This window comes from Triticum dicoccoides, chromosome 7A, assembly GCF_002162155.2.
Source record: "Triticum dicoccoides isolate Atlit2015 ecotype Zavitan chromosome 7A, WEW_v2.0, whole genome shotgun sequence".
Taxonomy (NCBI): Eukaryota; Viridiplantae; Streptophyta; class Magnoliopsida; order Poales; family Poaceae; genus Triticum; species Triticum dicoccoides.
The window spans coordinates 245,203,495-245,219,276 of NC_041392.1; the positions used below are offsets into that span (position 1 = coordinate 245,203,495).

At 43.1% G+C, this 15,782-nt stretch overlaps 1 protein-coding gene across 1 annotated transcript in view; it reads left to right on the forward strand.

Annotated features, from left to right (window-relative positions):
* Positions 1-14,845, forward strand: part of LOC119333429 — a 51,675-nt gene extending 36,830 nt beyond the window's left edge. Inside the window, exon 5 of the mRNA XM_037606323.1 lies at positions 14,703-14,845. Coding sequence (XP_037462220.1) covers positions 14,703-14,845 — 143 coding nt within the window. The remainder of the gene's footprint in view (positions 1-14,702) is intronic.
* Positions 14,846-15,782: the final 937 nt, after the last annotated feature.

Consider the following 15,782-nt stretch of genomic DNA (forward strand, 5'->3'; position numbering starts at 1 on the left):
GAGGCAACATCGATCGGCTTCAGTTAGCAGCAGTAGCGAAGGAATTGCTCGATCGGGTTCAGTTAACAGCGATCGATTGATCGCTTGGGTTCAGTAACGCGTAGCCTGCAGTGCAATCGCTCGGGTTCAGTTAGAGCCCAACGCCTCGCTCGAGTTCAGTTAGAGCCAACGCCTTGCACACACGCGCGTATGTGTACGAGAGAAACGCGCATCGCTCGTCCCCCGATCTACCGTAACCGGGAACTCTCCGACATTTTCCTCCCCCTCGCTTCTACCATGGTTTTTTCCGTCATGGACGGCCCAAAGAATGTCATGCAGCTGCGTCTCCGGCCCGCCTAGGATGAAAAGCCCATTTTCTGTCATGATTTTTTGTCATAGAAGTAGGAGTCCACCACATCCATGATGATACCAGGTTTTGTCACAATTATCATCATAGAAGTGTCATATGTATGACAGAAAAAAATTTCGTTCGGCCCAAAATGTCACGGATGTGTCTTTTTTTGTAGTGAAACAATGCCTCGGCTAGTGGTTTGGTGAAGATGTCAGCAACCTGTTCCTTGGAAGAGATGAACCTAACATCCAATGCTTTGGCTGCGACTCTCTCACGAACAAAGTGAAAATCCACCTCGATATGCTTGGTCCTGGCATGAAACACTGGATTTGCAGACAAATAAGTGGCGCCAAGGTTATCACACCACAATATTGGAGGTCGTGGCATAAACACTCCAAGCTCTCCAAGAACTGACTGTATCCAAATGATCTCAGTTGTGCCGTTGGCAAGTGCCTTGTACTCAGACTCCGTTCTAGAACGTGAGACTGTGGCCTGCTTCCGTGAGCTCCAAGAGACAAGGTTGGGACCAAGAAAGACAGCAAACCCTCCTATAGACCTGTGATCATCACTGCATCCAGCCTAGTACGCATCAGAGAAGCAACTCAACACCGTTGAAGGTGACTTGTGGATGGACAGACTCATACTACGAGTGTACTTGAGGTACCTCAAGATCCTTTTAGCTGTTGAAAAGTGTACAGTCGTTGGTGCATGAAGGAACCGACAAACATTATTCACAGCAAAGGAAATATATGGCCTGGTCAATGTCAAGTACTGAAGTGCTCCAACCAAACTACGGTATGTAGTACTGTCATCCCGAGAGAGAGAGAGGTGCCCCACTATCTTTGCTGATATTCTCACTTGAGGACATGGGAGTGGTGGAAACTTTGCAATTTTCCATATTAGCACGGTGGAGAATGTCACCAATGTACTTCTGTTGAGAGAGCACAATCCCCCATGGTGACGACTTCACCTCAACTCCAAGGAAAAAATGTAAGGGACCAAGATCCTTGAGCGCAAACGTGGCATGTAGATCAGCAAGTAGCTTAGTCGTTGTAGTATGTGATGAGCTGGCCACAATGATGTCATCCACATAGACGAGCATAAACATGGTGACACTGCCATGATGAAAAATGAACAAAGATGTGTCTGCTTTAGAGGCCACATAACCAAGTTGAAGTAGACGAGAGCTTAACCGGGAGTACCAGGCTCGGGGGGCCTGTTTAAGTCCATAGATAGCTTTACACAACTTGCACAGAGACCGAGGGGCAGCAGGATCCACAAACCCAGGAGGTTGGCGCATATACACCTGTTCCTGAAGAACTCCATGAAGAAAGGCATTTTGAACATCCAACTGGGGAAGACACCAACCTCGAGAGACAGCAATGGAAAGAACCAGACGAACAGTAACCGGTTTAACAACTGGACTGAACGTGTCATCATAATCGAGACCATAGCGTTGGTTGAACCCTTTGGCGACAAGACGAGCCTTGTGACGATCAACAGTGCCATCTGATACGTCTCCAACGTATCTACTTTTCCAAACACTTTTGCCCTTGTTTTGGACTCTAACTTGTATGATTTGAATGGAACTAACCCGGACTGACGTTGTTTTTAGCAGAATTGCCATGATGTTGTTTTATGCGCACAAAACAAAAGTTCTCGGAATGACCTGAAACTCCACGGGATATCTTACAATAAATAATAAAAAATCCTCGCCAAAGATGAAGACCAAGGGGCCCACACCCTTCTCACGAGGGTGGGGGCGCCCCCCCCCCCTAGGGCGTGCCCCCCTACCTTGTGGGCCCTTGGAAACCCCCCGACTCCAACTCTAACTCTATATAACTGCTTTCGGGGAGAAAAAAAGAAGAGAGAAGAAATCATCGCGTTTTACTATATGGAGCCGCCGCCAAGCCCTAAAACCTCTCGGGAGGGCTGATCTGGAGTCCGTTCGGGGCTCCGGGGAGGGGGATTCGTCGCTGTCATCATCATCAACCATCCTCCATCACCACTTTCATGATGCTCATCACCGTGCATGAGTAATTCCATTGTAGGCTTGCTGGACGGTGATGGGTTGGATGAGATTCACCATGTAATCGAGTTAGTTTTGTTAGGGTTTGATCCCTAGTATCCACTATGTTCTGAGATTGATGTTGCTATGACTTTGCTATGCTTAATGCTTGTCACTAGGGCCCGAGTGCCATGATTTCAGATCTGAACCTATTATGTTTTCATCAATATATGAGAGTTCTAGATCTTATCTTGCAAGTCTATAGTCACCTATTATGTGTTATGATCCATTAACCCCGAAGTGACAATAATCGGGATACTTACTGGTGATGATCGTAGTTTTAGGAGTTCATGTATTCACTATGTGCTAATGCTTTGTTCCGGTTCTCTATTAAAAGGAGGCCTTTATATCCCTTAGTTTCCATTAGGACCCCGCTGCCACAGGAGGGTAGGACAAAAGATGTCATGCAAGTTCTTTTCCATAAGCACGTACGACTATATTCGGAATACATGCCTACATTACATTGACGAATTGGAGCTAGTTCTGTGTCACCCTATGTTATGACTGTTACATGATGAACCGCATCTGGCATAATTATCCATGATTGATCCGATGCCTACGAGCTTTCCATATACTGGTTTATGCTTATTTACTTTCCCGTTGCTATTGTTACAATCACTACAAAATACCAAAAACATTACTTTGCTTTCATTACTCTTTTGTTACCGTTACCATCACTATCATATTACTTTGCTACTAAACACTTTGCTGCAGATACTAAGTTTCCAGGTGTGGTTGAATTGACAACTCAGCTGCTAATACTTGAGAATATTCTTTTGGCTCCCCTTGTGTCGAATCAATAAATTTGGGTTGAATACTCTACCCTTGAAAGCTGTTGCGATCCCCTATACTTGTGGGTTATCAAGACTAATTTCTGGTGCCGTTGCCGGGGAGCATAGCTCTATTCTTTGAGTCACTTGGGATTTATATCTGTTTATCACTATGAAGAACTTGAGAGATCCAAAAACTAAGATCTATCCCTCAACTATGAGGGGAGGTAAGGAACTGCCATCTAGCTCTGCACTTGATTCACCTTCTGTTATGAGTAAGCTTGCGACACCTACACCTACTTCTGTTATTCGTTTTGATATGTCGCATGTTATTGATGATGCTACTTCTGCTATGCATGATACTTATGATGAAACTACCTCTATGCCTGATACTACTATGCCACTTAGTGATTTTCTAGAGGAACGACTTGCTAGGGCTAGAGAGATTGAAAATATTGAATCTGATTATGAAGATGAAAGTGATGATGAAGAATCACTTGTTATTCCTGAGGGTTATTTATTTGATCAATATGCTTCTTTAGCTATCTTAGCCTGCAAAGATAGATATGAACTCGAAAGGTTATTAGCTAAATGGAATAAGCAATCTCCAAATGCTAGGATGAGACCTGGCCCTGCTTTTGCTACTTCACCTATATGTGTTGCTGATAAGGATTATGGATTCTCTGTTGATCCTGATATAATTACTTTGGTTGAATCTGATCCTTTTCATGGTTATGAATTTGAAACTGTTGTAGCACATCTTACTAAATTAAATGATATAGCCACCCTGTTCACTAATGATGAGAGATCTCGCTACTTTTATATCCTTAAAATATTTCCGCTCTCATTAAAGGGTGATGCTAAGATATGGTTTAATTCTCTTGATCCTGGTTGTGTGCGTAGTCCCCAGGATATGATTTATTACTTCTTTGCTAAATATTTCCCTGCTCATAAGAAACAAGCTGCTTTAAAGGAAATATACAACTTTGTGCAAATTAAAGAAGCGAGTCTCACACAAGCTTGGGGGAGGCTTCTCAAGTTACTTAATGCTTTGCCTGATCATCCTCTTAAGAAAAATGAAATACTTGATATCTTTTATAATGGACTAAGCGATGCTTCCAGAGATTACCTGGATAGTTGTGTTGGTTCTCTTTTCAGGGAAAGAACACCGGATGAAGCTGAAATCTTATTGAATAATATGTTGACAAATGAAAATAATTGGGCACCTCTTGAGCCAGCTCCTACTCCAATTAATGATCCTATTCCTAAACCAACTCCGAAGAAGAGAGGTGTTCTATGTCTCTGTCCTGAAGATATGCAAGAAGCAAAGAAATCTATGAAAGAAAAAGGTATTAAAGCTGAAGATGTTAAGAATTAACCTCCTATTGAAGAAATACATGGTCTTAATTTACCGCCTGATGAAGAAATATATGATCTTAATCCTTTATTTATTGAAGAACCTCCAGAACTCGATAACCCGACACAGGTAGTAAAGGTAAATTCTCTCTATAGATATGATAAAGCTGAAATCCCTCCTACTAAAATTGCTAGTCAATGCTTGGATGAGTTTGATAATTTTATGTTTAAGCAAGAAGACTTCAATTCTTATTCTGGTAGACAATTAAAACAAGATGCTGATATGATTACATACTTGGGTGATTATGTGGCTAATATTAGAGGTGAACTTAAACTTGTTAGTAAACATGCTTCTATGGTTACCACTCAAGTAGAACATGTACTTAAAGCTCAAAAAGAATTGCTCAATGAGATGAATGGTAAGAAAAATGATTATGCTGTTAAAGTGGCTACTAGAACTGGTAGAATGACTCAGGAACCTTTATACCCTGAAGGCCACCCTAAGAGAATTGAGCAAGATTCTTAGAGAAATAAAACTGATGCACCTAGTTCTTCTAAAAAGAAGAAAAAGAAAAATGATAGAACTGTGCAAACTTCTAGTGAACCTATTGCTGAACCACCTGATAATCCAAATGATATATCTATGTCTGATGCTGAAACACAATCTGGTAATGAACATGAACCTAATGAAAATGTTAATGATGATGTTCATATTAATGCTCAACCTAGTAATGATAATGATGTAGAAATTGAACCTGTTGTTGATCTTGCTAACCCACAATCAAAGAATCAATGTTATGATAAGAAAGACTTTGTTGCTAGGAAACATGGTAAAGAAAGAGAACCTTGGGTTCAGAAACCCATGCCTTTTCCTCCCAAACCATGCAAGAAAAAGGATGATGAGGATTTTGAGTGCTTTGCTGAAATGATTAGACCTATATTTTTGCGTATGCGATTGACTGATATAGTCAAAACAAACCCTTATGCTAAGTACATGAAAGATATTATTACAAATAAAAGAAAGATACTGGAAGCTGAAATTTCCACCATGCTTGATAATTATACTTTTAAGGGTGGAATACCAAAGAAACTTGGGGATCCAGGAGTACCTACTATACCATGCTCCATTAAAAGAAACTATGTTAAAACTGCTTTATGTGATCTTGGAGCCGGTGTAAGTGTTATGCCTCTCTCTTTATATTGTAGACTTGATTTGAATAAGTTGACACCTACTGAAATATCTTTGCAAATGGCTGATAAATCAACTGTTATACCTGTCGGTATTTGTGAGGATGTGCCTGTTGTGGTTGCAAACGTTACTATTTTAACGGACTTTGTTATTCTTGATATTCCCGAGGACGATAGTATGTCTATTATTCTTGGAAGACCTTTTATTAATACTGCAGGGGCTGTTATTGATTGCAACAAAGGAAATGTCACTTTTCATGTTAATGGTAATGAGCATACGGTACACTTTCCGAGGAAACAACCTCAAGTTCATAGTATCAATTCTATCGGAAAAATTCCATCGATTATATTTGGAGGTTTTGAATTTCCTCTTCCTACCGTCAATAAGAAATATGATATACTTATTATTGGGGATGTGCATATCCCTGTTGAGGTAACCTAGTGTTATTCGAAATTTCTCTGGTTTCATGTTAATCGGAATGGGTTTGTTAACAAGACTTGATCAACCTTGTTAGTGGATTCCTTTTGACGAGCATGAGATGGATGAAACTAGAAGCACAACCTTATGTACCCTCTCTATACTTTCTGTTATTTAGTTGAAATAAAACAAAATAAATAATTTTCTGTCTGTTATCTGATTATCCGTGCAATATAAAAATACCTCGAAAATAAAAGTTCTCCAAATGCCCTGAAAATTAAATATGATTTTTTTATAGAATATTTGAGGATTTATGGAACAAAGAACACACCAGGGGGCCAACCACCTTGCCACGAGGGTGGAGGGCGCACCCACCCCCCTAGGGTGCGCCCCCTACCTCATGGGCCCATGGTGGCCCTCCTCCACTTATTCTTCCAGCCACACACTTCATCTTCCTCCCCCAAACACGAAAAAACCAACTCAAACCCGAGTCCAAGCTCGTTTTGCTGCCATTTTCGATCTCCTTGCTCAAAGCACCTCTCACAAAACTGCTTGGGGAGATTGTTCCTTGGTATGTGACTCCTCCATTGGTCCAATTAGTTTTTGTTCTAGTGTTTTATTCATTGCAAATTTGTGTTGTTTAGGTGACCCTGTTCTTGAGCTTGCATATCAAATTTATATGGTCAAAAGTAGTTTTGATGCATGATATAGGCCCTAGGCACTTGTAGGAGTAGTTGCTATCAATACTATTGAGTTTGGTTTACTTTTATTTTGAAGTTACTAAAAAAATTCAGAATTTTTCAGAGGAAGAAATATGCTTAGAAAAATGTTCCAAGGTGGTTCTTCAAAGAAGCAAGGACCCAGGCTTGCAATGCGTGATGCTGACAAAGAGCCACCAAGAGACGCTCCAGTGCGTCCTTGTGAGTGGCCTTCTGAAAATTTTATGGATCAAGCAGGAATTAAAGAAGAATTTAATGCATATTTGAGTAATGCCGATCTTGAGGACTTTGAGGGAGACAAATGACCCCAGTATCATGAGCTCACAAGCTCTTTTGTGAGGAGGTTTGAGTATTCATCTTCACGTAATTCTCCTTCAGTCATGTTTGATCTTTATGATAAATCTTATACCATGGACCTAGAGGATTTCACTCTTGCTTGCAAACTTCCACAATGGGGTAGTGTTAGGGATCCCCCTAAATCTGAATTTAGAAACTTTCTTGCTAGTATAGCTGTAGGGGAATCCAGAGATATAACGCAAGCTACCATAGGGAGCATTCACTTTCCTGCTATACATTATTTTGCTCTCTTCATAGGTAGGAGCATAAATGCTAAGGATGAAGCATGTCACATGTGTGTCCCCGACCTTAGCATTCTCAGGAGTGCTGTGTCAGGAGACCAATCTTATCATATGGGAGCCATTGTAGCTCGTAGGTTGCATCATAATAGACATAATGGAGATTTCTTTGGAGGAATTTATGCAACCCGCTTAGCTAAATTTCTTGAGATAGACATTCGTGAAGGAGACATGGAGTTGCCTCCTGCTTATTTAGATTTTGATTCTATGGTTTCCCACCATTTTGTCGAGAGGAACGAGTCACCTCTCCAGTACCGACTAATCTTTGATAGACGTCGTGCTGTCCATATTACTCTCCCTGCTCCTGCTTTCTTTGATTATCAGGCAAGAGGAGGATATACTATTACCAGAGAGGAGGTAGATGAGTACGAGAGGAGAGTGGAGGCCGCTCGTCGCCACGCTGCTGCTCAGGAGGCGATAGCCGCTGCATCTCAGTACGACCCCAACTATTATTATGGATATCAGCCAGGCCAGCCGTGGCCATAGAACAACTTAGACCAAAAGCCTAAGCTTGGGGGAGTACGTATTTCCCACCAACATTACATTTATGTTCACACACACTCATTGCTAGATGTCGGTGCTCATACTTTTTCATTGTATCATCCATGCTAGTTTATTTCCTTTTATGCTTTCTTCTTGTGTGTTTAATAAACCTTAAGAAAAAACCAAAAAAATTAGTTGTAGCTTTTAATTAATTTACTTTCCATGCTGTAGTAGTAATTAAAAAGAAAACCCAAAAATATTTCTTGTTCTTCTTTTGCTTGTTGGGAGCTTTCCCGTGTAAATAGTTTTACTACTTTTCTTTTCTTTGGGGGTGAGTAGGAGAAGACCTTGATTAAATTGTTGAAGTGGCTCTTATATGCATTATTGTTTATCTGACAAAAGAGCCCATATTGCCTTGTCTTCTCCTGTTTATTGAATGCTCGCAGATTCCAACTTAGTCCAATGCACGTGCACTCGTATTATTATTCACATCATTCGATCGTGCAAGTGGAAGGCAATTATGATGATATATGATGGACTGACTGAGATGAGAAAAGCTGGTACGAACTCTACCTCTTTTGTTTTTGTAAATATGATGAGTTCATCGTTCTTGATTCAGCTTGTTATGAATAAACATGTTTGCAATGACAATTAGAGATCATAGTTGCTTGTGCCATGCTTGATTAGCTATGAGTTATAATGATTTACCTTGCGTGCCAACATGCTATTAAAATGGTTATGATGTGGTATGATAGGGTGATATCCTCCTCTGAATGATTTAAGTGACTTGACTTGGCACATGTTCACGCATGTAGTTGAAACAAATCAACATAGCCTTCACGATATTTATGTTCATGGTGGATTATATCCTACTCATGCTTGCATCCAATGTTTATTAATTTTAATGCATGTACATGGCTGTTGTCGCTCTCTAGTTGGTCGCTTCCCAGTCTTTTGCTAGCCTTCACCTGTACTAAGCGGGAATACTACTTGTGCATCCAAACTCCTTAAACCCCATAGTTATTCCACATGAGTCCACTATACCTTCCTATATGCGGTATCTACCTGCCGTTCTAAGTAAATCTGTATGTGCCAAACTCTAAACCTTCAAATAATCATCCTATTTTGTATGCTCGAATAGCTCATGTATCAACTCGGGTTGTCTGTATCTTCCATGTTAGGCGGGTTATTCTCAAGAGGAGTGGACTCCGCTCCTCACTCACGAGATAAAGGGCTGGTCACCAGGATGCACAGTCCCTTGCTTTATGCAAACTAAATCAAAATAATTGCAAACAAAACTCCCCCTGGGACCTGATGTATGTTGGAGGCACTCGTTGTTTCGAGCAAGCCATGGATTGATGTTTGTTGGTGGAGGGGGAGTATAAACTTTACCATTCTGTTTGGGAACCGCCTATAATGTGTGTAGCATGGAAGATATCGCCATCTCTCGGTTGTTATGTTGACAATGAAAGTATACCGCTCAAAATGTTATTCACCTCTATTTCAAAACCGAGCTCTGGCACCTCTACAAATCCCTGCTTCCCTCTGCGAAGGGCCTATCTATTTACTTTTATGTTGAGTCATCACCCTCTTATTAAAAAGCACTAGCTGGAGAGCGCAGCTGTCATTTGCATTCATTACTGTTAATTTATATGGGTGTGACTATGATTGGATCTCTTTTACCATAAATTATAATGTCTAGTCAGTCCTTGATCCTTAAAGGTGCTCTGCATTTATGTTTTGCGGTCTCAGAAAGGGCTAGCGAGATACCATCTTGTTATATCATATTATGATTGTTTTGAGAAAGTGTTGTCATCCGAGATTTATTATTATGGCTTGCTAGTTGATTACGTGATTGGTATCAGTAATCATGAGACCTGAGAATTATTGCAGATGTGGTTAGTTATAATCTTTGCTGAAAACTTGAATGCTAGCTTGACATATTTGCAACAACAAGAGCAAACAGAGTTTGTAAAAGTTTTTCTTTATTTCTTTCAGTTTGTCAACTGAATTGCTTGAGGACAAGCTAGGGTTTAAGCTTGGGGGAGTTGATACTTCACCATGTAATCGAGTTAGTTTTGATAGGGTTTGATCCCTAGTATCCACTATGTTCTGAGATTGATGTTGCTATGACTTTGCTATGCTTAATGCTTGTCACTAGGGCCCGAGTGTCATGATTTCAGATCTGAACCTATTATGTTTTCATCAATATATGAGAGTTCTAGATCCTATCTTGCAAGTCTATAGTCACCTATTATGTGTTATGATCCGTTAACCCCGAAGTGACAATAATCGGGATACTTACCGGTGATGATCATAATTTTAGGAGTTCATGTATTCACTATGTGCTAATGCTTTGTTCTGGTTCTCTATTAAAAAGAGGCCTTAATATCCCTTAGTTTCCATTAGGACCCCGCTGCCACAGGAGGGTAGGACAAAAGATGTCATGCAAGTTCTTTTCCATAAGCACGTATGACTATATTCAGAATACATGCCAACATTACATTGACGAATTGGAGCTAGTTCTGTGTCACCCTATGTTATGACTATTACATGATGAACCGCATCCGGCATAATTATCCATCATTGATCCGATGCCTACGAGCTTTCCATATACTTGTTTACGCTTATTTACTTTCCCATTGCTATTGTTACAATCACTACAAAATACCAAAAACATTACTTTGCTTTCATTACTCTTTTGTTACCGTTACCATCAATATCATATTACTTTGCTACTAAACACTTTGCTGCAGATACTAAGTTTCCAGGTGTGGTTGAATTGACAACTCAGCTGCTAATACTTGAGAATATTCTTTGGCTCCCCTTGTGTTGAATCAATAAATTTGGGTTGAATACTCTACCCTCGAAAGCTGTTGCGATCCCTTATTCTTGTGGTTTATCACCATCAGCCTTGTACTTTACTTTGAAAACCCATTTGCAGTCGATTACGTTGGCATGAGGTGGGGGGGGGGGAACTAGGGTCCACGTACCATTGTGACGAAGAGCATCAGTCTCAAACTGCATAGCAGCACGCCAAGCAGGAGATGCATAGGCCTCACGGTGATCACGGGGTTCCCTGGAGACCAGGAACGCACGGCGGGACGGATCATAGTTGACAGTACCATCCGAACGATGAGCAAGTTTGTGAGTATGATCACGTGTGCGCATGACCATTGCATGGGCAGGAGGTGCCGGAGCAAAGGATCCGGGAGCAGCAGCCGAGGAGGGAATCGGATCCTCCTAGGATCCCGTGTTGCCAGCGGACGCAGCAGGAGAATCTGGCGGCGATCCCAAGGAGGGAATAGGCAACGCAGGCGTGTCTGTCGCGGGACCGGCCCGGCCCACTGACTGCCTGCCAGGCACGTGGGCAGCAACCTGTGGCGTGTCGGGCGCGGAGGGAGCCGGGCCAGTGGCGGGCCCCACCACTAAGGGGGACAGGGCGTGCGGGGTGGCGACCGGGCCATCAAAGGCCGCCACGTGGGCCAACAGATGGGGCGCCTCCCCACGATTGCCTGGCGCGTCGCTGTCGCCGTCTGGGCGATCCGAGGCTGGATCAGGTCCGGATCATGTGCCCGGATCTGCCGTAGAAGCGGGAGCGCCTGGCACACCGGGGATCTTCTGCGCCGAAGGAGAGCCTGCATCCAGGTTAGAAGACAGAGCAGATATACCATAGTCCATGTGGCCATGAAGGAATAAAAGGATGGTTTGCTCGGCAACGCGAGGTGGTATGGGAGAGGCAGACGGGTTGGCAAAAGGAAAAACTTTTTCATCAAACGTGACATCTCTAGAGATATAAACACGAGCCGTGGGTAGATGAAGACATTTATACCCTTTGTGGCGAATGTTGTAGCCAACGAACACACATTGTTGGGATCGAAAGGCGAGTTTGTGTGTGTTGTAGGGACGCATATTGGGCTCGCAAGCGCAACCAAACGTACGAAGCGACATGTAGTCTGGTTTGGTGGTGAACAGTTTTTTCATAGGACTAAGGTTGCCAATGACACGACTAGGTAGACGATTAATAAGATAGCATGCCGAGAGATAGGCCTCATCCCAAAGCCGTAACGGCATAGACGCATGTGATAGTAAAGAGAGCCCCATGTCAACAATGTGATGGTGCTTCCTTTCAGCAGAACCATTTTGCTGGTGTGTGTGTGTGTGGACAAGATACATGATGCATAATGCCAAGTTGACGAAAAAACGTGTTGCTAAGCTTCTCGTACTCCCCACCCCAGTCGGATTGAACACATAAAATCTTGTGAGATAAAAGGCGTTCAACATGAGCAAGGAAGTCACGAAAAACATCAAACACATCACATTTTCTCTTGAGAAGATAAATCCACACAAATTTACTATAATCATCGATAAATGAGACATAGTACTGGAACCCACCAGATGATGTTTTGGCAGGTCCCCACACATCCAAAAAATAAGTTCTAATGGGAAGGAAGAAACACTCGAGGATCTAGGAAAAGGAAGCCGGTGTGCTTTGCCTTGTTGACATGCATTACACACATGGGTCATAGACCGACTAGAAGAAGCTATTTTATTGGATGATAAAACATGCTGAACGACTTGAGTGGAAGGGTGGCCAAGCCTTGCGTGCCAATCTTCTGCTGACAACCTAACCGAAGATAGAGCATGATGAGATGATGGCCTAATGGGGTAAAGCCCATTTTCACATCTGCCTTGAAGTAGAACCTTCTTGGTGATCAAATCCTTCATAAGAAAATGAGTAGGGTAATACTTTAGATAAGCATGATTATCAACAGCAAGGCGATTGACAGAGAGAAGGTTTTTGTCAGCGTTAGGAACATGCAAGATATTGCGAAGTTGAAGATTAGCAGAAGGGGTAGGAAGAATTGCATGACCACGGTGAGCTATGTGCAAACCTGATCCGTCAGCTGTGTGGATGCGGTCTCTGCCTGGATACTTCTCCCGGATCGTGAGGCGATCCAGATCGCCGGTGATGTGGTTCGTGGCCCCGGTGTCAGTGAACCAAGCCAGGTCACCTAGGATGGAGGGAGGAGACGCAGCAGCAAGGCCAGCCATCTTGGACTGTTGCGGTTGGAACGCATGGTTGTAGCGCTGACCGAACTCCCAGGCATAGTGCCTAGGGCAGCGGCAGAGCTGACACTGAACGCGGTTATCACCGCGGTCACCGTAGTCATCGCGATCACCGCCATAGTCGCCTTGTTGGCGCGAGCCGCCGCCACCACGGTTCCCGTGCTCACCGCCGCGAGAATTGTTGTTGTATCCATCGCGATCTACGTAGTTGCTGCGTCTCTTGCCGCGGTAGTTGCCCTTGCCCCAATTGGTGTTGTTGTTGGTGTTGTCGTAGGGGTCCCGGGCGACGTAGTTGACGGAGGAGCCGCCATGCTGGAGATGAAGACGTGCCACGTTGTACTCGCGACGTTGTTCGAAGGAGATCGCGTGGGAGTAGAACTCACCAAGCGTCATGCCCTCAGGATGAGTAGTATACGCCGTGATGAGAGGCTCGTAGTCGCTATCGAGGCCGGTGATGACAGCGGTGATGATGTCTTCTTAGCGCATGGGGCGGCCAACAGCGGCGAGCTGGTCGGCGTTGGAGCGGATCTTGGCGAAGTAATCCGCCGTGGAGAGGGTGCCCTTCCTGAAGATGGCCATGTCCAGTTTGATCTGAATGATGCTGGCACGGCAGTGGGTGGTGTACATCTCCTCGACATGAGCCCTGATGGCACGAGAAGTTTCCAGCCGATGCACCTGCTGCAATACCTCGTCAGAGAGAGGCAAGGAGATAGCTGAGGACGATCTGATCCTGGCAGAACCAGGTGGCATACTCCGGGTTAAGCGCACAAACCCCCTTGTCATCGGGGTTGAGAAGCTTGGCAGGAGCCGGAAGAGAGCCATCGACGTAGCCCGTGGCACCGGCTATGCGTAGAGGGGGAAGGACCTGAGCCTTCTAAAGGAGGAAATTGGAGGTGGTAAGTTTGGCGGTGATCATGCTGGCGGAGGGAGGGGGAACGGCAGAAGCCGGCGGCCCATTGAAGGCGGTGGGCAGGGAGAGCGTGGTTAGGGCAGAGGAGGAGGAAGCGGAAGCTGTAGGGGAGCCCATCGTGCGATCAAAGGGGTAGGCCCGATACCATGTGAAACAGAGAGGAAATAGATTGGATCGGCACCCAACATGGTGGCCTAGGGATGTATTTATATGGATGCAACTAGGGCACAGATTAGAGGAGATAAGTATATATATTAACAGACTCCTATATCCTAACAATATGGAGTTTAACATAACGTAGACCATTGCACGCACTAGTGGCTGATGGATTATATCCCCTTTACATGAATATAAATTATATGAGAGTTCTATTAATCCATGCTGCCTACATATAGCTGCATAACACAGACAACCAGGTGGGTGACTTCTAGTACCCGTGTTGATTATAGCACCACTCCTAGATTAAGTTCTTGCAACTGGCTATTTAGGGATCTTGTAGTAGCTGTTGGAAATTTAGAATCGCTGTGTGGGGTTCATTGGTGGTTGGTGATGTCTGTTGTTTCCATCTATTAGTATACTTGCATACAACGACCCTTGCACAACAGATGACATCTTGATGTGATTAGCTTGCTTGTCTTCTCTTCTGGCTCAAGTGATAAATGGCATTCCTACGTTCAGTGCCACGCTGTGCAACCATCTGATAATTTGATACACATGATTTGTTATTTATCTGATGGCATGCTCTTATTTTCAGTGCCACCTCCGGTTCACGAGGATCCCGTGCACAACTACATGTCGGTCCCTCATGGAGAAGCCAATCCTGTAACTCACATACCAGTGACACTGGATCTACAAGTATCAGTGATGCTCTCCAAAAAGAGAAAACTAAACCAGTGATGCTCTCGAGAAAGAAAGGAAAATGCTCTATAAGTGATGTTCAATCGTCAGAACTGAAATGTGTTATTTTGCTGTATCATCTTAATGTATGTATTCTACCTTAGCTAAGGTCACTCCCTTTATGCCGTAGTTTGCTCCAGCTTGGCTGGAACTGAGAAAGTTATTGGGACATCGACATCAACAGATGAACGTTGTTGCAGAAAGTTATTGAAACTGCTACATTCCTTTTACCTCACTCTGTTCGTGTGCTGTGAATGCCTATAACTTTAAGTTTATGCGTATTGCACATCATAATCTCATGTATAAGGTACAATCGTTTTTATTGACATCAATGGGTATTGGGACAGAGCTGAGATAACAGAAGTTTCTGCCACCCCCATTCTATGACCAAAGATCACATTATATACATCTGTCTATTTTATGTTTATGCGACGAATTGCATGAATGCGCAAGCCCATAGCATTTTAGACCTTTTTAAGTTCAAACATACAAATGTGAAAAGCCATTAAACTATGCATCATATTGATCTGCATCTCAAAAGAAAAATAAACAAGGCGTGATAGAACTAGAAAAATAGAAATGCATTCCAAGGAAAGAGTGAGCCCCATTCTATGATCAAAGGGTTACAAACTGGCATGATAAAATTTCAGCTGGGCTGCCACCTTTATTAGCCTGACATGACAAAATGTCACACAGCGACCTCTGGTTAAGGGCCACTTTGGGTGGCAAGTCTTAGAAGATGCAGGAACAAAAAAAATCTTTATGAGGTCAACTAGCCCTTGTACCAATTATTTCTAATGGCCGAAGTTCTCGAAAACTTATTGAATATCCTACGGATCATTTGCTCATTATATATACTTTCTCTTGACATAATGATGGGAGCCTTCTAGGGGTTAAGTGATTTTCACAAAACAAAACCTAGATAATGATCGCATTG